The 25419-nt window shown below is 37.6% G+C and overlaps 3 protein-coding genes across 4 annotated transcripts in view; 2 read left to right on the top strand and 1 right to left on the bottom strand.

The window, feature by feature from the left end:
- The first annotated feature begins 3323 nt into the window (after positions 1 to 3323).
- On the top strand, positions 3324 to 3896 carry LOC140824410 (secreted RxLR effector protein 161-like). The gene has a single exon (XM_073186000.1). It carries the CDS (start codon positions 3324 to 3326, stop codon positions 3894 to 3896), a length of 573 nt encoding a protein of 190 aa, XP_073042101.1.
- Positions 3897 to 10081: 6185 nt separating this feature from the next.
- Positions 10082 to 16292, top strand: LOC140823962 (uncharacterized). The gene is made up of 9 exons (XM_073185569.1): positions 10082 to 10440; positions 11689 to 11776; positions 12015 to 12128; positions 12480 to 12562; positions 13810 to 13924; positions 14130 to 14221; positions 14613 to 14678; positions 15066 to 15159; positions 15970 to 16292. Exons 1-9 carry the CDS (start codon positions 10097 to 10099, stop codon positions 16078 to 16080), a joined length of 1107 nt encoding a protein of 368 aa, XP_073041670.1. The 5' UTR covers positions 10082 to 10096; the 3' UTR covers positions 16081 to 16292.
- A 3008-nt stretch (positions 16293 to 19300) lies between these two features.
- LOC140823960 (mediator of RNA polymerase II transcription subunit 14-like) overlaps positions 19301 to 25419 on the bottom strand; it is a 38098-nt gene continuing 31979 nt past the window's right edge. For both annotated transcript variants that reach the window (XM_073185567.1, XM_073185568.1), the window contains exons 7-8: positions 20855 to 21936; positions 19301 to 20292 (exon numbers count right to left, since the gene is read on the bottom strand). In XM_073185567.1, coding sequence (XP_073041668.1) covers positions 19512 to 20292; positions 20855 to 21936 — 1863 coding nt within the window. In that variant the 3' untranslated portion in view covers positions 19301 to 19511. The remainder of the gene's footprint in view (positions 20293 to 20854; positions 21937 to 25419) is intronic.

The raw sequence follows: 25419 nt of genomic DNA, 5'->3' as shown, positions 1-25419 counted from the left end.
TTTAATAGAATTACATATGCACTTGTGGTGGTAACATGTGATAGTTGTTCGATTTTTCACGTGAATAATAAATCGGACCAGAGGAAGATTGTTATTTGACATGATAGTTACTATCAGTATTTGACTGCTCCACCAGGATATCACTTACAAGTTAATCTTTTGTCCAAATATGAAACATTAATGCAGTGCTCGATATTATGTTTATGGGGTTTACGTTATTTGAATTTATTGATTATTTTATTTGGATATTTGGTGGAGCGTGTATATTTGGTTTTTTGTTCTCTATTAAGATTTGACTCATGCAAATATTTATTCCAACATAAATTTTATTTCTATGTTAAATGGCTCAAATGTTAAATCTTGGCAAGGAAATTTATTGATAGTTCTCTGAGTCATAGATTTGAATCTTGTAATAAAGGTTCACTCTCCTCCCATCATTACATATAAGAGTACATCTGAAGAAAAGAGAGAGTTTGAAAGGTGGGAGAGGTCGAATCGCATGTGTATGATGATTATGAAGAGGGTTATTCCATGAACATTCATGGGCACAATATCTAATGAAATTGCTACGGCTATGGCTTTCCTTCGAAAGCTAAAAGTGAAAAGTCTGAAATTGGTACGCTTTTAGCAAGCCTGGTTTCAATGAGGTACAGGGGTAAGGGCAAGATCAGTGAGTACATTATGGAAATTTCTCATCTTGCTTCAAAGTTGAAAGCACTGAAGCTTAACCTCTCTGAGGACTTGCTGGTGCATCTGGTTTTGATATCTCTTATTCCTCAGTTTAACCAGTTCAAGGTGAGCTATAACTTTCAGAAAGAGACTTGGTCTCTAAATGAGCTCATCTCGTACTGTGTTCGGAAATAGGAAAGGTTGAAGCAAGACAAGACAGAAAGTGCTTATTATGCATCTACCTCGAAGGATAAAGGAAAGAAAATGAAGGATAAGAAAGCTGTGGATACAAATCCTCCGAAGAAACAACAGAAGTATCCCAGTGATTCTCAAAGTTCTTGTTTTCTTTTCTGTGGCGATGATGGGCATATGAAGAAGCAGTGCAGTAATTATCACGCTTGGCGTGCTAAGAAAGGTATGCTTCTGAATATGGTTTGTTCTGAGATTAATTTAACTTCAGTGCATAGACACACGTGGTGGATAGATTCTTGTGCGACAACTCACATTAGTGTGTCTATGCAGGGTTCCCTGGTTTTCCAAAAAACCAAGTGATGCTGAAAGAGTTATTCTTTGGATGTTATTGCTTCATTTAATGAATCCCTGCAAACAAGCAGAGGCACTAAAAGAAAATTAACCAATGAGAATTTAGCTGTGTTATGACACAAAAGATTGGTCATATATCTGAAAAGAGAATAAGGAGACTTGTGTCAGACGAAATTCTCTAACATTTAGATTACACAGATTTTATTATTTGTGTTAGTTGTATAAAGGGAAAACAAGTCAACAAAAGGAGATTTGAAGCCAACAAGTGTTCAAGCATCTTAGAACTTATACATACTGATATTTGTGGACCATTCTCTTCGGCTTTTTGGAATGGTCAACAATATTTCATAACGTTCACAAATGATTTTTCAAGATTTAGCTTCATTTATCTCATTCATGAAAAGGCACAGTCATTGGATGTGTTCAAAAATTATGAAGCTGAAGTTGAAAATCAACTTGGTTTAAAGATTAAAAGTGTTAGATCTGACCGTGGTGGTGAATACTATGGTAGATATGACGGTTCATATTAACAACGTCCATGACCTTTTTCTAGATTACTAGAGGAATGTGTTATCGTCCCACAGTACACTATGTCGGGTTCGCCCACTATGAATGGTGTTGCTGAAAGACGAAACAGAACGCTCACCAGAATCACTCTGGGGAGAAGCACTAAAGACCGCAGCATATATCCTTAACAGGGTCAAACTAAGACAGGGATCGAAACCCCTTATGAACTTTGGATGGGTAAAAAGCCTAGTCTTAAGCATCTGCACGTTTGAGGATGTCCAGCTGAGACAAGGCCTTCCAAGCCTAGTGAAAAGAAACTGGACTCAAGGACGATCGGCTGTTATTTTATTAGATACTTTGAAAGATCCAGGGGGTACAAGTTTTATGATCCCACAAGTAACTCAATTTTTGAGTCAGGAAATGCACGGTTCTTTGAGGATGTTGAGTTTGTGGTGGGAGATAAAGTCAAGGATATTTTCTTTGAAGATGAATATGTAAATATTCTCATAGGTGTCTTGGACATTGATCAGGATCACATTCCTCACTTTGACCAAGACACAATACAGGAAGACATTATTATAGATCCTCCCATTCCAGATTAACATACTCAAGCACCTCCAGAACATGTCATTAAGGAGATCCACTAGAGAACGGAGAAATGCAGTGCTAGATGATTACATTGTATTTCTTCAAGAACATGAGGTAGACATTGGATTGATGGAGGATGATCCTATTAACTTCCGTCAAGCCATGAAATGTTCTACTCTCTCAAAAGTGGAATGATGTCATGAATGAAGAGATAAAGTCCATGAAGGACAAAGACGTGTGGGATCTTGTCTCATTGCCTAAAGGTACGAAACTCATTGGTGGATATTTAAAACAAAGAGAGATTCGAAAGGCAATGTGGAAATATATAAGGCTCGTCATGTCGCTAAAGGCTTTACACAGAAAGAAGGCGTTGATTATAAAGAGACTTTCTCTCTGGTTTCTTCGAAAGACTCATTAAGGATTATAATGCCTTTGGTAGTACATTTCGATCTTGAGCTTCATCAGATGAATGTAAAAACCGTGTTTCTAAATGGTGACATTAATGAAACGATTTATATGGTGCAACTAGAAAATTTTGTGTCCAAAGACACAAATAATATGGTTTTCAAATTAAAGAAATCTATCTATGGGCTCAAGCAGGCGTCTCGACAATGTTATTTCAAATTTCGTTAAGTGATAATCTCGTTTGGTTTTGAGATGAATATGATTGATGATTGTGTGTACCATAAGTTCAGTTGGAGTGAACATATTTTTCTGGTTTGATATGTTGATGACATTCTGCTCGCTAGAAACGATATAGAGTTGTTGTATGACACCGAGAGATTTCTAGCTAAGAATTTTGAGATGAAAGATCTTGGTGATGCATATTTTGTACCAGGTATTCAGATACATTGGGATCGTTCTCAAGATATTCTTGGATAATCTCATAAAGGCTATATCGAGAAAGTTCTCAAGAGATATGGGATGCAAGATTGTAAACCAACAGATACCTCTGTGGTTAAGAGAGACAAATTTAGTCTCAAAAATGCCCAAAGAATGATTTTGAGGAAAATAAAATGAGGAAGATTCCTTATACATCTGCAGTGGGGAGTCTGATGTATGATCAGGTTTGTACATGTCCAGATATTGGGTACCTAACAAGAATGTTAGGACGATATTTAAGTAATCCAGGAGTGGAACATTGGAAAGCAGTCAAAAGGGTTTTACGATACCTACAAAGAACAAAAGATTACATGCTCATATATCGGAGGTTGGATCAGCTTGAGATCATTTGGTATACTAACTCCGATTTTGCTGGATGCCAAGAGAGTATGAAATCTACGTCGGGCTACATCTATCTCCTTGCTGGAGGTTTCATTTCCTGGAAGCGTACTAAACAGTCACTTATTGCCTCTTCCACCATGTCAGTTGAGTTTGCAGCATGTTATGAGGCATCCAGTCATGGAATATGGCTGCAAAATTTTGTCACGGGACTACGCATTGTTGATGGCATTGAAAGGCCACTAATAATACATGGTGACAATAAATCAGCAGTCATATATTCCAATAACAACAGGAGCTCGACGAAGTCAAAACATATTGACATCAAGTTTCTGGTTGTTAAAGAAATAATTCAGAGTGGAAAGTAGTCTATTGAGCATATCTGTAACGACCCATTACGGGCTTTCCATAGGCGTCGTATGGGTTACTCATAGAACTCTTAAGCCCATGAACTTAAGAGTTCTATGAGTAACCCATACGACGCCTATGGAAAGCCCGTGAGTGACACCACAGGGTGGGCAAGCCCATTGGGCCTACGGGCCAAGTCACAAGATCGGGATAGCCTTGGGCCGATTGGGGCAGTGGGCCGTATGGGCGGTCCACTGGGCCTGTAATGGGTCGTTACAATAAAAGGCGCCTTTTATTGTAACGACCCATTACAGGCCCAGTGGACCGCCCATACGGCCCACTGCCCCAATCGACCCAAGGCTATCCCGATCTTGTGACTTGGCCCGTAGGCCCAGTGGGCTTGCCCACCCTGTGGTGTCACTCACGGGCTTTCCATAGGCGTCGTATGGGTTACTCATAGAACTCTAAAGCCCATGAACTTAAGTATGTGCCTCCCCAGGATCGAACCCAAGATCACATGGATATATAGATACTTGGCACAATCCTGGATGTGATCTTGGGTTCGATCCTGGGGAGGCACATACTTAAGTTCATGGGCTTAAGAGTTCTATGAGTAACCCATACGACGCCTATGGAAAGCCCGTGAGTGACACCACAGGGTGGGCAAGCCCACTGGGCCTACGGGCCAAGTCACAAGATCGGGATAGCCTTGGGTCGATTGGGGCAGTGGGCCGTATGGGCGGTCCACTGGGCCTGTAATGGGTCGTTACAATATCGGTACAAACTCCATAGTTATGGATCCGCTTACTAAGGGACTACCACCCAAACAGTTTCATGAGCACACTACTAGTAGGATTGTTATGTCAATTCAGGAAATTAAGTTTTAGTGGAAGTTTGTTATTTTAAATGATTTTCAGTTGTAGACATTTTCAGTTACAGTTATGTAAATTTATTTTCTGCAGAAATAAATTTCAAGTTAAGTCACACTCTGATTATGGTTTAAAGTTTGATCTCAATAAGTTTAAGGGAGGACCAGTTGGAAATAGGCATGTTACGCTTACAATGCATGAAATTTCCATGCTACAGATCCACTTCATGATCCATGTCATTCATTCATGTTGGCATATGTGACTATTGATGGGTCCAGTCATCTTGAGTGTAGCGAAAACTGCTTTGATCCTATGTTGATGTGATTGATGGACCAAATTGGTTATAGATACATATCAGAATGACAACAATTTTGAGCTCATAAAGCTATTTTGACAAACACAATTATAAGGTTGCACATATAGCCCAAGTGGGAGACTGTTGGATCAATTTTATTTATATAGGCTTATATGTGAATAATTATGTGTTGAAGGTTATCTATTAAGTTAAGCCCTAAATAGGGTGATCAACTAATGTTTCGGGTTATTGCGATTTAATGTATCTAATAAGTTGTGGGTCTTTAATATGTAGAGACATAAGTGTAATTTTTTTTTATGATGGACTAAAACATAAATATCAAAATATAATGATAAACATTATCTATATATATGAGTCATGGTCCCCAGATCATGCTCTATCACGTTCCCTATTTTCTTCCTCATTAAAAAAATTGTTTTGAAGAGAAAACTAAAGGATTCTCTCAAGGAAAGAGCGTGTAGATCTAAAAGATCAAGACACGTTCTAAAGAATTCAGGATTATGGTTTTATGTACACGCTTAAGTTTTCAGCCAAATTATTAGTGATTTAGCATGATGTATTCTGCGCTTTATGGATTTTTCCCAACAAAACTCTCCAAGCCCATTCCCCAACGCCCAACGCATTTCATACACGATTAAAAAAAAAACAAGAAAGAAATAATCAGAAATAGAACACTTTCCCCAAACTTATTGCCTCTCTCGCTAAGCTCCATCTATCACCATTGTCGTCCTTGTCGTCGGAAAATATCTCTCTGAAGCTCGTACAAGTCATCCCAAGTGGTCCCTTATTCGATTTCGGTCCGAGGAGTGAGAACTGAACTTGTCGTTTCTTCTTTGTTGATGCCCGAGCTTCACTCGAAATTTCCAGGTTTCTTCTTCGTCGATTTAGGGTCCTTTTGGATGCTAGCGTTACTCGGTTTCAACTTCTATTTGTAGAATAAGAATCATTCCCTCCTCCTTATATCCACTCCCCTAAGTGCTCGCGGGCCGTATTCTTTTCGGTTCCAGAGTATTCGGATGAGACACTACAATTTCCTTCAGACGGTGCAATTGAACTGGCACAATCCTTGTCATCTGACTGGTATGACATGGCTCTTCGTCAAACTCAAGCGCCTCAAGAGTCATCTCAAGTGGTGGAATCAAGATGTTTTTGGAAACATATTTGATAAACTCACGGAGACCGAGTCCGCTGTGAAACTCGCGGAAGTTTTTTTTGGAAACATATATGGTAAACTCACTGAGACCGAGTTCGTTGTGAAACTCACGGAAGTCACTGCCATGGATGCAGATTTTTGGAAACAAAAAGATGCCTGCAGATGGTTAGAGGATGGTGAGAAGAACACTAAACTCTTTCACAACATGGCCAGGAAGAGACGTGTGGTCAATAAGATCTCTCGTATCTGGGAGGATGGGGTGCGTCTGACCTCCCTTAATCACATTCAAAGCTCCGACATCGCCTTCTTCCAAAACTGGCTTAATGGGGAGCCTTCTATCCTGAGTTGTCCTGCCTTTTCTGATTTCACCCCTCTGTTCTCGGACTCAGAGAACCGCTGTCTCATTGCCGACCCTTCCTTGGAAAAGGTTTGTTCTGTGGTCTTCTCCATCCACATGGATAGTGTTGCGGGACCCGATGGGTTCTCCTCGGCTTTTTCCAACACTATTGGGACATTATCCAGCAGGATGTTCTCGATGCGGTGTTGGACTTTTTCATGGGTCCCTGATGCCCCAGGGCTTCATCGCCATCACCATCACTCTGATTCCGAAATTCTAGGGGGCTCAATCCTGGACCGACTTTCGTCCCATCAGCCTCTGCAATGTCACGAACAAGATCATCTCGAAGTTGCTCTATTCTCTAATGAGCAAGGTTGTCGAGAAGATAATCTCACCGAATCAGAGTGGTTTCGTTCCCGGCCGACTTATCTCTGATAACATCCTTATTGCCTAGGAACTCACCCATAGTCTCAACCTTACTTCTCGCAGGGGTAATGTCATCATCAAGTTGGATATGGCTAAGGCCTATGACATGGTCCAATGGCCTTTTCTCCTCCAGATTCTGGTAAGCTTGGCTTTTCGGATCCAGTTGTTGTCATGATATTGGCTTGCATTTCCCATTGCAAGTTCTCTTTGAATATTAATGGCAACCCCCATCGGCTTCTTCAATTCGTCCAGGAGTCTCCGTCAAGGAGACCCCATCTCCCCGCTCCTCTTCATCCAGGGGACGGAATATCTCTCTCTGGGGTTGAACCGCCTCTCTCTGTAGTTACCGGATACTCGTTTCAGATCGGGGTGCGACACCCTGGTTTCCCATTTAGCCTATCCTGTTGATATCATTATATTTGCTAATGGCGGGACTCGTGGCATCCGGCGCATTATGGATTTTCTTGGAAATTATGCGAATTTCTCGGTCAGATGGTCAATTCTTCCATGAGCGCTATTTTTCTTCCTCCTATCTACCCTGCATGATCTAGGCTTTGTCTCCTTCGTCTCACTGGCTTTAGAGAAGGGCACTTCCCACCAAATACCTTGGAGTCCCTCTGTTTCGAGAGAATCGCAAGTGTTCTCTTTTTGAGCCCATTCTCAAAGCTGTCTGGAAGAAATTAGAATGCTGGGATTCCCGTACCCTGTCCCCAAAGATTCATATGACTCTTATTCGCAGTGTGCTCCTTTCTCTCTCAATCTATCTCTTCCAGGTGATCCAGCCTCCTTTGGTTGTCATTGAGAGACTTGATCCGATCTTCAATGGCTTCTTATGGGGATCTCGACCCCTTGAAAAGAAGTGGCATTGGGTCAAATGGTCTCGTGCCTACCTCCTCTTCTCTGAAGGGGGCCTCGGTAGATAGTAAGGCTGGTAGATAGTTGGTAGATAGTTTCTTGATCAAGTTATGGTTCAGATTCACGCAAGGAATTTCCCTTTGGGCGAAATTCCTCCTGAATAAGAATTGTAAGGCTGAGCACCCATCTTATGTCCCCATAAGGGGACAAATTTCTCCTACGTGGCGCAGGATGCTTCAGATTCGGCCTAGGGCAGAGCCTGCTATCTGTTGGCGAGTTGGCACCGGGGACTTATCCTTCTGGGATGATATCTGGTTCGGTTACGCACCCCTATCCACTCAACATTAGGCTCGTGGTGACAGTGGCATTCTCATCTCCTGCTTCTTCTTGGATGAGGGATACGACTTTGATAGGCTCTCATTGGCAGTTGGCCCAGCTCTTGCTGAGGATATTACCATGATCCTTATTGCTCGTGGTGAGCCCGATGTTGCTCGCTGGACTTTGAGCACTGATGGTTCTTTTTCTTTTCGGTCTGGCTGGGAGTCCGTCCGTACGAGAGATCCCACCCAGGATATTCTCACCCCCTCCTAGGGTAGCTTGCTGAGGCCCACCATGCTTTCTTCCTCTGGAGATTCTGGCATAAGTGGCTTCCTGTTGATGAGGTGCTTCAGCAGCGTGGGGTTACTCTGGTGTCTCGGTGTCAATATACCGAGACGTTTTCCCACATCTTCATTGACGGACCGATTGCCCGTTCTGTGTGGCATTTCTTTGGGGCTATCTTCAAGGTTAGTATCCCTCGAACCGAAGACATAAGTTTGCTTCTCAGTGCTTGGAAGAAGAACCTAAACTGGTCACCATGTGAAAGAGTTCCTCCCCTTCATCGTTCTGTGGTTCCTTTGGATTGCTAGAAATGATGCCAAACATAGACAGCTACATCTCTGTCGCGTCTGTCAGATCACAGATCACAGATCACGTCTTACCTCAGACAGGCTTATTATGCTCATACCATCAAGCCTAGCCATTGGCTGGGCTTCTCCCATGCTGACAGTCTCATGGGCATCTCGGTGTGTTTTCTAAGAACCCAAAAATTGACGATTTTCAGGTGGCTTCCTCCCCCAGCGGGTTGCTTTAAATTGAATATGGAAGGGAGCTCTCGAGGCAATCCCGGTGATTCTTCAGCAGGTGGCATTGTTCGAGACTCTTCAGGCAGGATGAGTTCATTGGCGTCGGGACCAATGTCAGAGCCGAGATGTGGGCCGTGTGGAGGGGTCTCTTTCTCTGTACTGATTTAAGCCTTTTCCCTCTTTGGATTGAGACCGATTACCAGATTTCTATACAGACTCTCAGATCTAGGAGGTGTAGGTGGCCGGTGGACCACATTGTCACCAGGATTGTTTGTCTTTTGAAGGGCGACATGTTCATATTTCCATATCTTCTGTGAGGGGAACTCGTTGGCGAATGCGTTGGCACTGGAGGGTGGTCTTGGCTTCCGCAGATTGAAAGATCTTGTGGAAAACTTCTCCATTAAATTGTGGTTCAGGTTTCGGCAGGGCTCTTCTCTTTGGGCGAAATTCCTTTCACGGAAGTATTGCCAGATTGAAGCTCCTGCTCTCCTACTTGGCATCGTCTCCTCCAGATCCAGCCTCGTGCGGAGTCTGCTGGTGCATTGGCCTACTTTAATAATTGTTGTATCTTATCCCTATAATGTCTTATAATTAAAAATTTGTCGTATCGTACTCGATACAATACCGGTACCCATATCCATGCAACATATTGCTTGAGTTTTGTTCGGATTTCAAAGTCCTCTTTGATTAGTCGTAAAGCTAATTAAAGAATACGTTCGTCCAACCCTTCATGTTCGATTTTTTCTAACGGAAAATCTATAGTGAATCCACGACGAACAATCAGGAGTTCGTATAAGAAAATTCATGGCATGCAATCGTAATTGATGTTCTTATCTTAATGTGTATGGAGCACTGTTGATGCTATTATCTGTGGTGCGCTTTCGATTCTATTATCTATGGTGTACGATACGCGCTATCGATACTTTTATCGACTGCATATAGTGCACGATATCGATGGAATTTTCTATAGTGTGCATTGCACCCTGTCAATTCCTGTGATTTTCAACTTTTAATTTTATAGCGTGTGCACAAGAGAAAGCTGATTTGTGCGTTGTAAAAAATCGTTTTCGTTATAGTGCTGTCAAATTTCTTTTCTGCGATCTCATTCACCAATATCATTTACATTTTTGCCCTTGGGAAATGACCTTTATCGTGGGACTCATTTATTGGTTGAATGAAGCGTTATCCCTCCAAAGCAAAGGCGGGGAGATTACTCTCTGGGTGTGCTTGAAATCAAACAGAGCGAATATGGCTTCCGCATATTTAAACCTCGCTGGATTCATTGCTTTTGTTCCCAAAGTACCCACAACCGCCCATTTTCCTACACATCTGTTTCGTTCAAGAACTTGTTGGTTCGATGGGATTACGGTTTCCACTTCAAGATGTCAAGCCAAGTTTGAGGAATTCCAAGAAAATATCAAGGATGATGACGCACAGCAACTGTTGATTCCAGAACCCAATGATGCAGAGGAAGAAGATGACAGGTGAAAAAATAATAAATTTTACTGTTCTTAAATGGTTGGCCTAGGTAGATGGGAAGGGGGTGAATTATTGCTTTTATCGCCCAAAATTGACTTTGTATACTAGATTATACAATTAGTTCAAGTACATAGCATGATAGCAAGGAGCCATTACTATTAAATCCTTAATTTAAAATGCATGTAAGCTGTATCTGAGTATGTGACATGTTATAGTTTTGAGGCATTACAACTCACCCTCTATCAAAAAGGATTCCGTCTCAGAAATCTAAACAATGGTGCTTAGCCCAAATAAAAACATCATAAATATCTTACACATTTTCCGCTTACAATCGTACACATATTAGCAGTACCTAGAAAATAAAAGTATTGCTTGATACATACTATACGTGTCAGCTGTGTGTGCATAGCTTCTATCACAAACTGCTCCCTTTAATTCCAAGAGTCATATAATTAATTCTCACAATATTTCTTTAATGCCATGTTATTGTCCCAAATAATGGATCTCGTTATGGTGATTTTTGGGTGAAAAAGTGAGGGATTGGAGGCATGTTGAAGAGAGAACCGTACAATCTCTCTTGGTCTTGAGGTTTATTATGAGCAGAACCTGATATCTCGTGACAACTATTGTTGTGGGGAAAATATCTCATGCTTTACTTCATCAAAGAGTGCTGAATAAATACAAAAAGTTCCTGCGTGCAAAATAAAAGATAAACCCAATCTCCTAAGACCTCTTCCTATCTAGAACACTATCCCTTTATTAAAAAATTCAAACAAATCAAAAGATAAACTGATTAAATTAAACAAACTAAAAGATAAACACAAAATGAAATTATTGTCAAGATATCCATCAGCTTGGGCTAGCCATGGGCTTCGTGGCCCATTACACGTGTGTGAGCATCTATTGGTTTGTCTCAGTTTAGCCCTGGCCTAAGTTTATAGAGAGAATATGCAAGTAATATAAAGTAATAGTATGAGATTAGATATAACCACAAGAAGATAATTCATGTTGTTATATATGCACAACTTAGATATAATTAGAATAGGTTGAATTTGTTCTTATTGGATTCTTTCTTGTTTTGTCATACCAAAATTTTTACTTGTATTCTTAGGTTGAGTAGTTTCATTCGTATCTATTTCATGCTAATGTAATTAACTGAAAGCTACTGTCTACTAGATTCACGTCATATTTGTAGCCTTACGTGCAAGGAGATGTAAAGACGTAACATTTGTTTCATTTAAATTTTGTTTCAGTTGCTTGCCTTCTGATTTGGAGGGTGCAGTTCAGCAGTCTGGCCAAGCAAGCGCTGAGTTTGTTTCTTCGGGAGGAACAAGAGCTATAGTATGGATATTAGGACGTGTCAATTCTGTTAGAGTTGTTTTTTCCTGTTTGAAATATTTTATGGGTTTGTTAGTTGACTTCAGTTAATCGCGTTTTTGTTAGTGTGTGTGTCTTGGTTTGGGTGGTAGGGGGGATCATGCACTTAATTTATGCTATTTCATGGTCTTACTAATTATGAAACTGTTAATTTCAAAAAGATTTGATGCTATGATTTTTTTTTTTTACTTCTATTCTTTAGGTTGAATTATTAATTCCACAGTTGCAGTTTCTTGATGATGAAGGGGCACAAATTGAACTTTGGGAACTGTCAAAGATATTCTTGGATACACTTATGGAAGAAACAAGATGCCAGGTTTGTTTCCTTTTTGTAGTACTTGCAGGGAGGCTCTTTAGGGATGAACATCACCATCAGCACTTCCGAGGGTTGAAAGATAGTATTTTGAAAGCTAGATCATTTTGAAGACTTGAGAACCTGGGTGGTGATTAATAACGTGCATCGATGTTGTACCTGAGTATTTTATTCTTCTTATGTTTATTTAGTTCAATTTGGTTATATAGGAATGTGAGGGTTAGCTTATTCTATCAAAAATAATCAAGAAGATCATGATGTAGTATGTAGCTCCTGCTTTGGAATATATATTTTTTATTGTAGTAAGTTCAAATATAATTTAGGCTATTGATAGTAAAAAGCTCTTGGTTGTAGAGGGTTAAAGCTATATTTCCAGATGCCGGTGCTGCTGCTTTGCTAAAGTATAAGTGGAAAGATGCTAAATTTTGTTTCTCCGGGTAAATCTTTACCTAGATTATTTTTTTTTTATAGGAAACAATATTTTTATTATAATAATAGACGTGTTACAAAAGTAGCGGATGAGTAATCCGCAAAATATTTATTACTACGACAGTATCATCATGACCATACATACTTCCAATCTTTACCTAGATTTCATTTCTCTTTCAAGAATAGTTCCAATTATTATCTGATTATGAATTTCATATAATCATTAATTCTATTTTTGACTTGAGGGTATTCTAGCATAATTGTTTCTGTTGAGTGCTAGCTTAGACTAAGGTAAGGAGATTGAGTAGTTTCTTGAGAGTGGGGCAGGGTAGAGGAATATTTTCTTCTTCCTTGTTTTAATGTTCATTATAATCGTGTTTCTTATAAAAAAGATTATCATCTTGTTTTAAAGAATTTATTATCAATATCCTTCATATTTTTCTTTACTGCCTATTTTGTGGTCGTATCAACTTCCCTCTACCCTGTGGTCATAAAAAGATACATCATCTGCATGTATAATAAGTTAGCATATGATGTACGATGAATTTCCAAAGTATTACCACTTATCTCTAAATTAATATTTTTGAACTCTGTCCCGGTGAAGTCCTTTGTGAAAACAGCAATCATGGTTTAAGGATTATTCTATCAATTGCACCAAACAAATTATGGTTTACCCCATAACTACTGTTTTTTTCTTAATATTTTCAACCAAATTTTTATATGCAAAAGTGCTCTCGAAACCAGAATAAAAAAACCCTAATTAGGTCTCGCTGCTGTAGCTTATCGCCAAACTAAATTACTTGCTTTAATGGCCTAAATACTATTGGTACTATAAAAAAGGCTCATATTTATCTTTACTAGGAAAGTGCATGTGCATCGCACGTTGGTGACTAACAATTGAAAATATGGTTACAAAATGGGAAAATTGCAATTTTAGTCCTGAAAGTTGGCCTGATTTGGGTTTTAGTTATGTAACTTGTCAATATTTGGTTTTCATTCAATATCTCAGATTTTTTTTTGTGTTGGTTATTTTTTTGCCAAAAAACTACAAACCCCATCGAATATTGTTTATTTGACACTTTGCATATTTCAGTTTTCCTGAATCAGTATTCATCTAACATTTCATCTCCAGATTTGTGCAAGTGATTGCTACTAAGTTGCTGCATGTATTTCTGAAATTTGTTGCCAAGAACCCGGCTACCTGACATAAAATATTTAAACTGTTTTGTAATTCTTCATCATCTGTACTATCCAGTTTAGGTGATAGGAAACCTGTAGATAATGAAGATGAGATTGTTGTGATGGTTGTTCCCGATTATCAGATGTTGGAATATGTTGAAAGAATTACATCCGACATCTCAAATGTTTCGGTACGACTGCATTATCATTTTTCAATTGTATTTGTGAATGAATTTGTATGTAAATTAGTGACATTAACAATTGTTGTTGGACAACCTTATTATGTGGGAGTATATTTTGTTGTAATTTCTTATTTTTTTGAGGTGTTTTATTCGAAATGTAAAGAATATATTACTGAGACCTTTTGTTGGAATACTTTTTGAATTATATTGTTAGCCTAGGCCTCTCATCATGTGGAATCCACGCCTTATTAGTGAGGATGTTGGAGTCGGAATTAATGTTCGCCGGTTACGAAGGGACTTTTTAAGGTATTTAAGTTCTTGACTCTAAATTTATATTATAAAGCAGTAGATTGGTTCACGTGGAATTTTTACTCAAATCTTCAGAAATAAATAATCTATTGTGTTTTTTCTACCTCTTTTTTTGCTTTTGAACTCCATTTCTTATTCAGCATCTATTGTTGCTATTATGTATTAAAATTTTGTACAAGCTGAGAAGGTCTCACCAAAATCAGTTCATTATAAAAGGTCGAGTCGGTTATAATATTCAGATGAAATTCATGTCTTTTATTTTCATTTTTTCATAGTTTTCTACATTTGTGCATTTGTGGTGGTAGAGATGCAATTTTTTTTGGGTTATAAACTTATAAAGCATGTAATATATATTGTGTTCATATTAATGTATTATATCATTTTGCAGCACTTTTACTGTAGTCTACTCAATGAAACCTCTTCCATCTGGTGCTGTGTTTCGATGTTATCCAGGGTAAGTATGTACTTCAATTTAATTATTTAGGAATTCCCATCGAAATTCAAGAATTTTGGCCCTCACTTCTACGAAAATCTTCCGTTGGAACCTTTATGGAGACTTGTAGAGTTGTATTGAAACTATCCTATGGTGGTTTTGTTCGATGTCAGACGAGCCACCCAAATATTACAAATTTACAAGGGCCATTTAGTTATTATCTTCATTTCCTTCTTTCAAAATTAGTAAATTGAACTAATTTACAGAATCATTTTATAACGTAATTTGCTATATAACCTAAAATTTTGGTATGCAGAGTATGAGACAACTCATACCTTCATAATACATAGGACTCATTAGTCTTTTAGTTTGATAGATTTTCGTGATGATTGGGCTCTCTCCCATCAGATCATGGAAGGTCTTTTTTGATGATGAAGAGCGACCCAACAGATATATTCTCGCCAAGGAACAGATAAGCCGTCCTGATATAGAAGATCTCGAGGTTGGTTCTCCTTTGAGTTGTACTCTCAATTAAATCAGTGTTATATTCTTAGCAAAAGGATACACCAGCATAGATTAGCTTGAAAAACACAATTTCATGTGTATGAACGACTACAACCTTACTTTAACAGAAGTTAAGAAAATGCCATTACTTACAAGGAGGAAAGTAACAAGAAATATAATAATCTCAAGCTTCTTTAGAAAAGATTAAGATAAAGAGTTTATGTTTTCCATTCATTTTTTTTGGTGATACGAGGGTGTGAGGAGACAAAAGCAATAGTCGAGGAACAAAACCAAATGAGTCCTAACAAATTAACTATCCTATGTGAAGGAGCTGACATCCGGATGAGCTCCTATGTTTTACAATCGTATTCCCTCTCTCATTTCTTATGAAACACGAGGATTACGTGTTTGTTACTATCTCCGTTCTAATTTAATGAGCTTCATTTTCTTTTTCGGTTGTCCCAAATATATAATTCAATTTCTATATTTAGTTGCATTTTTTCTTGTTTACTAGTATACTCCTATTAACCAGGTTTTGAAAATGTGCAACTATTTTAAAAATATAAATTAAATAGAGATAAAATAAGAAGTTCGTATATAAATTGGTTTTCCAATGATTTTCTTAATCTGCATGAAAAATAAATAACTCTATATATTTGAGATGGAAGTAGTAAATAAGTTTTAATATTATCTTTCAGATTCATGTCTATATTCATTTTTGCATGCACGAAACATTTGGTTTAGATCGAGATTCATTAGACATACACTAAAATAAGATTTTTGTTGCTTTTGTTTTGTGTCTATGCAGATAATATTTGGAGGAGGAGAAGAGCCAGAAAATGGAACATCATCCCTTTTTAATCATGCAGCAGGCATCTTCTCCTCAATAAATAGATTTATGAAAGTGATTTCGAGATAATTTTATCTTCTTATCTTCAGTTGTCACGTTTGCTACTGATTGATGGCAGTTCCACAACGCCATATTAGCTCTATGTGTATCTTTCGGCAAAGTTTAGCCAAAGTTTTATCGTGTTTATGCACAATTTTTTTGATTCAGTTCCAAAATCTTTATGTACAATTTAACTACAGTTTTACCGTGTTTATGTTACATTTTCTTGTTTGAGTTCCAAATTTGTAGTTCACGTCTGTTAGTGGAACTACGCAAGTAATATTAGAATTTGGTCAGTAGTTGTATAACCTAAATCTTTTCGGATTTATCAGACATAAATTCTCTACCTACTTATGAATCATGTCTAAAAGAAAAATTGATCAAGACTCTCTGTAATGGAAATGTGGAACGTGAACATGGTGTATTAGATTTAATCCACATAGACGTTTGTGACCCGTTAAGTGTTAGCACAAAATATAGGCAATCTTACTTTGTTATATTTACTTATGACTATTCGAGGTATAGGCATATCTATTTGATAAGACACAAATCTGAGGCGTTTGAAAAATTGAATGGTGTATCTTTACTTATGACTATTTGATCTGATCGAGGTAGAGAATACTTGTGTACTGAATTCTTGGATTATATAAAAGATAATGAAATTCTCTCACAGTGGACTCCACTAGCAACATCAAAATTGAATGGTGTTTCTGAACTTCATAATCGAACTTTGATAGACATGGTTCGATCTATGATCGGATTCACTGAATTGCTTACATCGTTTTGAAGCTTTGCACTTGAACCTACGGCAATATTGTTAAATAATATCCATACAAAAGCAATGGATAAAATACTATATGAGATATGAATGAGAAAAACTCCCAAATATTCCTAATGAGAAAAATTCCCAAAATTCTTACTTGAGAATATAGGGATGTTATGCTTACGTAAAGCAGACAGTGAGAGACAAATTAGATAGTAGATCTATTTTATGTTACTTTGTGGGATATCCAAAGAATTATGTTGGATACTATTTCTATCATCCACCGGAAGAAAAAATGTTTGTTTCAAGAAATGTCACTTTTCTAGGGAATGAATTTCTATTAGATAGAAAATGTAAGATGATAGAACTTGAAGAAAATTCAAGATACGCACTCCCTCAACTGTAGAAGATGAACCTAATATCCATCAGCCAATAGCTGAAGTTTACGCACTTAGAAGGTCTGATAGGATTATTAGTCCACATACTACATATACGCTTATTCATGAACAAGATCATGATAAGCCTTGTGATGGATGTGATCCGATTAACTTCAAATAAGCGATATATGATAGTAATCTATATACCTATAAAAGTGTGGATGAAGGGCATTGTTTTCCAATTGTGCAATGACATAATTAACCTTCTATTCACACTTCAAGATTAGAATGTAACTCCTACATTAATTTTATCAAATAACTCATCTTTATACTACATTTAAATGTTTTATCCTTTTAATTCTCTCTACATGTTTTTCCAATGATTTTATTGTAATAACGGTGAAGGGCATTGTTTTCCTATCATCCACATATTTATATGTACATAGAATGAAATAATTTTTTTAAAATGAAATATGACATAATTAAATATTATATGAAAAATTGATAAGAGAAAAAAGTCATCTTTACATATATTGATTTATTTATTATTTTAAAATTTATTTAAAAAAAATTAATAGTCATCAATATTAGTCTACGAAAGATCGATATATAAAATTTATCATCCATGATATAGAATTGTAAAAATAAAAAGTAAAAAAAAAAATAAGAGGTTAAATTAAATATTATGAGTTATATTTTACTGTCAATATTACTATTTCATTTGTATTAATATTGTTTTTATGAGTTAGTCATAGTGATTTTAAATTGATAATTATTTGTCTTTAGTACGCTTCGCTTTTGTAGATTATGATTTATACATTGGTAAAATACATAATTTGGTTGATTTTTAGGTTATTATGATTTATACGTTGTGTTTGAATATATAATTTTTTAAAAAAAAATTTGTTTCAGTTCATTTTGTTCTATATATTATGTTCATTACAATTTATTATATAACATAAAATCAACTGCTTGAATTTTAATTTGGAAAACAATTTTGAAAGTAAGTTATATAAGTTCTTATAAATCGTCTAATATGATAAGAAATTAAGCTCAGATAAATAACAAAATAATTCAAATTATTTTTTAGAAAATCTTATTTTTTTTAATTTTTATAATATAATTGAAATTACGTGCAACGCACGTGCATCATGCTAGTTCATCCAAATGACTTGAAGCCATACAGTCTGAAATGAACTATATGCATTCAAACAAATCCTCGAAATTAGTAGATCCACATAAGAGAATTGTTCCCATATGATGCAAATGAATCTACAAAAGAAAGTTTGGGGCGAATGGAAATGTATTGACCTTCAAGGCAAGGCTGATTGCAAAAGGTTACACTCAAAGGCAAGTAATTGACTGTGAGGAAAACTTTTTAACCAATTGCTATGTTTACGTCCATTAAACATAGCAGATATGTTATGACTATGAAATATGAAAATTGAACGTAAAGCGTCATTCCTCAATGGAGACATTAAAAAAGATATTTATACGTCACAACATGAGGAATACACATCAGTAGGAAATAATCATAAGATATGCAAACTTCAGATATCAATATATGATCTCAAGCAGGCGCCAAGAAGTTGGAATCTCATATTTGATGGCACTATCAAAGAATTTTGTTTTGCTAAAAATCCGTAGGAACCATGTGCGTACAAACATGGAAGAAACTGAAAACTTGAAAAGATTTTCAAATGTAAGGACTTGAAAGTTATTTGTATTTATGCTTATAAATATAAAGAAATAATATACTAGATCATAGAAAATTTTAAACATTGGAGAGGGACGGATGGACCGTCCCACTGCCACCCCTATGCTCTCGATTTGGAAGCATTATATCTTGATAATTAAAACAAAAAGGATAGTTTGCATTCTAGTTTTTCCCTACTTATTCTTGTGTTTATAGGGTATTAACTCGATACACTTGTAGGCGGCAAAAGAATTCGAAACAGAATTGAAGAAGGATGGCAGCTCCTCTGCAGAGCAACCTACAGAGGAAGCTGCAAGTGCCAGTGAAGAAGAAAAGGAGAAGAAAGGCACAATTAAAATAAGTTTTTTTTAAACATACATAATCTCATTTAAGTACATTTTCAAGGATAAAGTATATGACCTTAAACCATTTATCTTAGTTGTGAAGAAAAAATATTTTAAATATTTATTCATCCGAACATAAATATTAATATAACTACACCTATGCTAGCAAGCTCAACGCACCTATAACACTTTCCACCAATAACCCATGTCAGTATCTGTGAGTCCAAAACTCCATATAACATTTGTCGACACTAAGCAACACAGGCTTTTAAGTCCACAAATCACAACATTCCAAGGCCGTCTCGAAGTCCTTGAAGGCATAGATTCAGTGTTTTCTGTACACTATCAGCGAGAACTCTCAATCTTCCCTGATTACTATCCCCTGAGGAAGACCCAATCGATTCCACAGTTCTGGATATTCTCTGTCGACATTTATCCCATTCATCGACCTGCAACCAGCATGCACGGCCACCATGGCTTCCCTCCATTCCAAGAAAAGTTACGGAAGGATTTTCACTGAAAGAATATTTCAATATCAAGGAAACACAGTATGGCAACCAAGCAGCACCACCTGCAGCATTTACGTGAGGTATGTGGGCATGATCAAGAACCACCGTCAAAGCAAAATCGACAGAGTTCTGTGCCCTATCGTAAATAATATTGCTTTTGGGTAAAGATGAATTTGCAGAGTTCATTTCCCTATTAAGTCCCATATGATTCTCGAGACAGAGCTCGATTCGAGATTTTTGAGCAGGGGATACATCAGCTCCTTGCCCTTGAGCCAATCCTTTCTTCCACGCAATGAGTTTCAGAAATTCTCTCAAAACTGATATTGGTAGAGTCAATAGAGTAATGAATGAAGCTACCCGAGAAGCATCATATGGCTCTGATGCAACACGACGACTAAAGTAGTCGCATATCTCCCCTATTTCAGATTGAGTTAATTCCTCTTGCGCAGTGACAGAGTTTGGCTGCTGTTGTTGAGAATGATGAAACCGTTTGACACTGATGACTTGGAGGAGGAGTTGAACTCTGTGGACACTGACGGCAAACACATAACCTCTGCAAAAATATTTTATCAAAACTAGAAACCTCTTCAACAATTCATAAACTTACTTAACTAACACTGAAAATAAACTTTATAATGCTTCAGGCAACATTTTCTTCTCTGCTAACTTTTGTGCGTCGAATGTCTGCGTTATCTGACAAAAATAAATATGCAGGGTTCCACAGAGAGTAATTCTTAAAAGTTAAAACGCGTCATTTTATTTTATTATCAAAAAACCTGAAATTGTAACATATTAGGACCGAAACTTAGGTTACCTTTGGAATGAAAATACTTGGATTACTCGCAAGAGCTAAAGAAATTAGTGGTTAACCAATCAATGGTTTCCCAAAACTAATGTGTCAACCACCAGGAACATCGGATGCTGTAAAATATATCTTCAACACGATGAAGAAAAACTACATCATACAAGTTGGGCATGTTATTCAAACTATGACAAATGATACAAGGGACATTTTTAAGCTCCCCAAAATAAGAAGCTTCTCTTCCATTTGACATGAAAGATATTTTTATGTAGTATGTATAGTGGGGAAGACAAAATATAACTTGTCATCTTACCCAACAAAGAAGCGTAGGGCTGGTTGTTCCTGGTCCAAATTCAATAATGCACCTTCATTATCCTTCAAAATGGAACCGAGGATCTCTTTCAAAAGGTCTGGTAACTGTGCAAACAGCCACAGGACTCCAAGATACTTGAGAATACCCCTAAGAACTTTTTTAAGTGCCACAAGTGGAACCCATCCACCACCATATCCTCCATCATCACCGAGTCCAATTATTGCAGTATTCAGCTCTCCTCTAACATGAGCCGGTACGCCAGAACCAGGTGACCTACGTAAAGGGTTAACCACAGATAAATTCGATTGTCCCGGAAGAGCGTTTCCAATGCGGTTCAGAGCAGCTATTCCATTTCCTGTTCGAGAAATTGTCGCAGTATTTGTGAGGTTGGTTCTGTTTGCAGGTGAAGCTGGAAGTTGCGGAACAGAAATGGGATGGGGATTATTTGAATTTAAAATCCCAAGTGCCTGTTGAGCACCAGGAAAATTAGAATCTATGCCATTCAGTTCCTGAGCAACATGCTCCATGATAAACGGTCGAAACTGGGGACATGGAAGTGATCCTCCAACCGGTTGACCAACTTTTGGAGGAGTAGCTGGTTGCAACCAGACCTGATCTCCGGCAAAACACCGCATATCAACTGAAAATTTTTTACGATATATGATCCTGATCCAGTATGGGCCTCGCAGAACCACGGAAACATCAATAGGTAAAAGCGAACTAGGAACAATGCCAGGACCACCTCTCCCAGCAGCAGCAGCAGCTGCTGCTGCTGCCAACATAGCAGCTGCATGGCAGTTTTGAGTTCCAACAGGACCTGATGGTGTGGGTACACCGGTATTAATGCCAAGCCCAGGTGAAGATTGATTTGTATTTATATTAGAACTGCTAGGCAGTCCCAAAGAAGGCACATAACCACTTTGCTTTGTAGAAGTAGATGGTGCAACAGTGGGAACCCCAGAAACTGAAGCAGCTCGTGCAGGCCTCGTAGCAGCAGCAAGGGCATTCAATGGTCCGGCGGTGAGCCGAATGCAATCCAAAAGGGATGCAACTTCCCCACCATTTACAAAATCTTCTAGAAACTGTGGAAAAATAAAGTTCATTGAGAATGTACAGTAATTAGGGCCAAAGAAAGTGACCCATTAGATACGTTGACATGGATTAAATATGACAGTATGAACAAATAATCAAGCATTTCAGTAAGCCTCAAAAAACGTTTGGCAAACTTAGCATCCGAGCTAAGGGGTCATATTCAAAGAAACATTTACATCAGTTTCAATATCACATGCAAACCTCCCAAAGCCCTAAATAAAGGCTGAATATATTGACAGAACCAAAAGTGATAGCAATTGCAAAAATGCCTTCAAGAATATTTCATCTCATCTAGTTTCTACAACATCTAGCTCTTTCTTCTTTTTGTTTATAAATTTATATTCATCCCCTTTTCCATTAGTTATTGTCTCTTATCACCTTCAAATCATTCAGTACATTTTCTTTCATGTGAACATATTCAGATTCATTCCTTTTCCTTTAGCCCTTGTATCTTTGTATCCTTAAATCATTATATTAGATTTCCAGTTTCAATTTAGCTCAATACTTTCAATCATTATCAAAACACCTCATTCAATCTCGTACAGTGAAGCTCAGAAATGTCAAAAATAAAATTATTAGGGAGTTTGCAAATGATAAAAGACCAAAGTTGGTGATAGGACTGTAAATGAAATGGGCCATAAAAATAATGATAGGGATTATATGTAATGTATATTCTAGAAGAGGGAGTAAAGAAGCACATGGGGCGAGAATATAAGGAGTGGAGTGAGAAGTTAGTAGTTCACGTTTTCTGCATATTGCATTTGGTGACTAGCATGAGCTAGGGTATTTGCATATTTGTCACAAAGCTTGCCTCTGGGTATTAAGTCATTTATCATATTAATATATATCCTTTGATTTCAACTAAAATCTCATCGCACTCAAATTAATCTAGTGTGGTTTTTCTTGATTCATAACAGTCCATGACACATTGGTCAACCTGCCGGATTTCCACCCCGGCGATCATGGCATCAAAACGTTCGGAAGCTAAACTAGAAGCTCTGTAGCAGATGGTGGTGGTAGACAGATTCACCAAGTATGGGCATTTTATCTAGTGAAGCACCCTTTTTCTCCCAGAGTTGTGGCAGAAGTATTCATAGAGAAGTGGAGCGTCTTCATGGAACCCCTCAATCTATAGTAAGCGGCAGGGATTCTTTGTTTATTAGTCATATTTGGACCGAATTTTTCAGACTATAGTCCGAGTTTTGGTACAATACCTCGTACCAATCAGCCACAGGTATGACTCCCTTCGAGGTAGTTTATGGAAGGAAGCCTCCAACGATAGTTCAATTTGTGCCAGGAGAATCGCTAGTGGCGGCTGTGGCACAAGATTTGAATGATAGAGATGAGCTGACACAACAATTGAAATACAACTTAAACAGAGCACAACATTGGTTAAACATGCAATGTCCATCGAAAGGAATTGTCATTTTAGGTTGGTGATTTAGTTTATGTGAAACTTCGTCCGATCAACAGCAATCTACCTGTAAGAGGATATATCAAAACTCAAAATGAGTTCTGCCTACCGCACGGAAACGGACGGGCAAACCGAATTTTTCAGACTATAGTGTACTAAACTCAAAATGAGTTCTGCCTACCACACGGAAACGGACGGGCAAACTGAAGTATTAAATCGATGCACCGAGACATACTTGCGATGTTTTGCAGGAGAACAATCTCATAGATGACTTCATTTGTCCGAGTTTTGGTACAATACCTCATACCAATCAGCCACAGGTATGACTCCCTTCGAGGTAGTTTATGGAAGGAAGCCTCCAACGATAGTTCAATTTGTGCCAGGAGAATCGCTAGTAGCGGCTGTGGCACAAGATTTGAATGATAGAGATGAGCTGACGCAACAATTGAAATACAACTTAAACAGAGCACAACAATGATTAAACATGCAATGTCCATCGAAAGAAATTGTCATTTTAGGTTGGTGATTTAGTTTATGTGAAACTTCGTCCGCATCGACAGCAATCTGTCTGTAAGAGGATATATCAAAAGTAGGCTGCTCGCTATCGGGCCATTCCGAGTTCTTCATAAGGTGAGAGCAGTGACGTATAAATTAGAATTGCCAACAGGTTCCAAAGTCCACCCGGTATTCCATGTCTCATGCTTAAAGGGGGCTAGGGGAAAACAAAGTGAGGGGATCAAGTTACCAAATGAGATGGAGGTTGATCTGGCCATTGACTATGAGCCTGAACAGATCATGGCAAGAAGGTACAAAAAAAGGCCAATGAGCAAATTCAGCAGGTTTTGGTGAAATGGAAAGACCGTCGAAAAGGCAACTTGGGAAGATTTTTTTTTTATAAGAAACGATATTTTATTAATAATTTAAAAGCGTCGTATGACTATTTCATCCTCATCAGTTCGTCGTCGTGAGAGAATTTTTCAAAAATGCTCTCTACCTTCCGCTTTCCTCATCATCGATTTCCCTTCGGTTTCCCTAACTGCATCCCAATAATTAACCCTTTTGTTCGCATCAGCCTCTCGGGTCCATCGCCGTTCACCGGTCGCCGATAACTAGGGTTACCTTTTGTTCATTATTCCGTGCACACCTAAGCGCTTTCTTTTCTACACAATATTCCCCTTATTTCGCGTGTGGGTTGGATCTTTGGAGCTAACTATCATTAACACTTTACTCGTTAGCTATTGTCTTCAGAAATACATTTACCTAGAATCTTCGGCGCCTGTTCGATAGTTGCATTGACTCCTTTCGCAACTTTTCGTTTCTGGGTATGTGTCCACACTGGGCCAATAAAAATTACTAGTATTTATAAATGTGGGCCAAAAAAATTTAATAGTATTTATAAATATAAGTGGGCAAATTGTTTTTAAAAGCCCTCTAAACAGATTAGGGTCAAAGCATATGGCAGGAGACTAGATTCTGTGGAAAAGCTGTGTAAATTCGTGAGTTGCGAAAGGAGGTTTTTCTCTCTTTTTTTAGCATTAAGCTAACTGGATTGTTGATTGGATTTTCACAGTTGATATCTTCTGCCTTTCAAAGATGCCGCCAGTTGGAATATATTTGCAGATTATCTATTTACCTCAAGCCCTAACCTCCTTCAGTTCGAATCTCTAGGGGCGAAGAGGGATTCAATAATTGATTAACTTTAATTACGTGGAGTTAGGTATAAATTCAGAACTTTTAATTTTATGCTTTAATTTTCATTTTATTTTCTTATAATTTCAAAAGTGGTGTTTGTTATCTTAATAGTTGTTCGATGTTGTTTTCCCCTATTTAGTGTGTTTTATTTGTTCCTAATTTGCGCCTGTAATACTTTTATGTAATCTATTGGTTGTTATTTAATACCGTGGTGATAGATATTGATTATGATTTATTTGTTGATAGCTTTGTAATTGTTTCAACATTGTATTTTCCCATCATCTTGGCACATTTTGTGAAGTAATAAACTAGTAAAACACTACATAAAAAAATATAACGACTTTTAAAAAAAATCAATGCGAGTTGT

This window comes from Primulina eburnea, chromosome 2, assembly GCF_022965805.1.
Source record: "Primulina eburnea isolate SZY01 chromosome 2, ASM2296580v1, whole genome shotgun sequence".
Lineage (NCBI taxonomy): Eukaryota > Viridiplantae > Streptophyta > Magnoliopsida > Lamiales > Gesneriaceae > Primulina > Primulina eburnea.
This window is presented reverse-complemented; position numbering and strand designations above follow the sequence as displayed.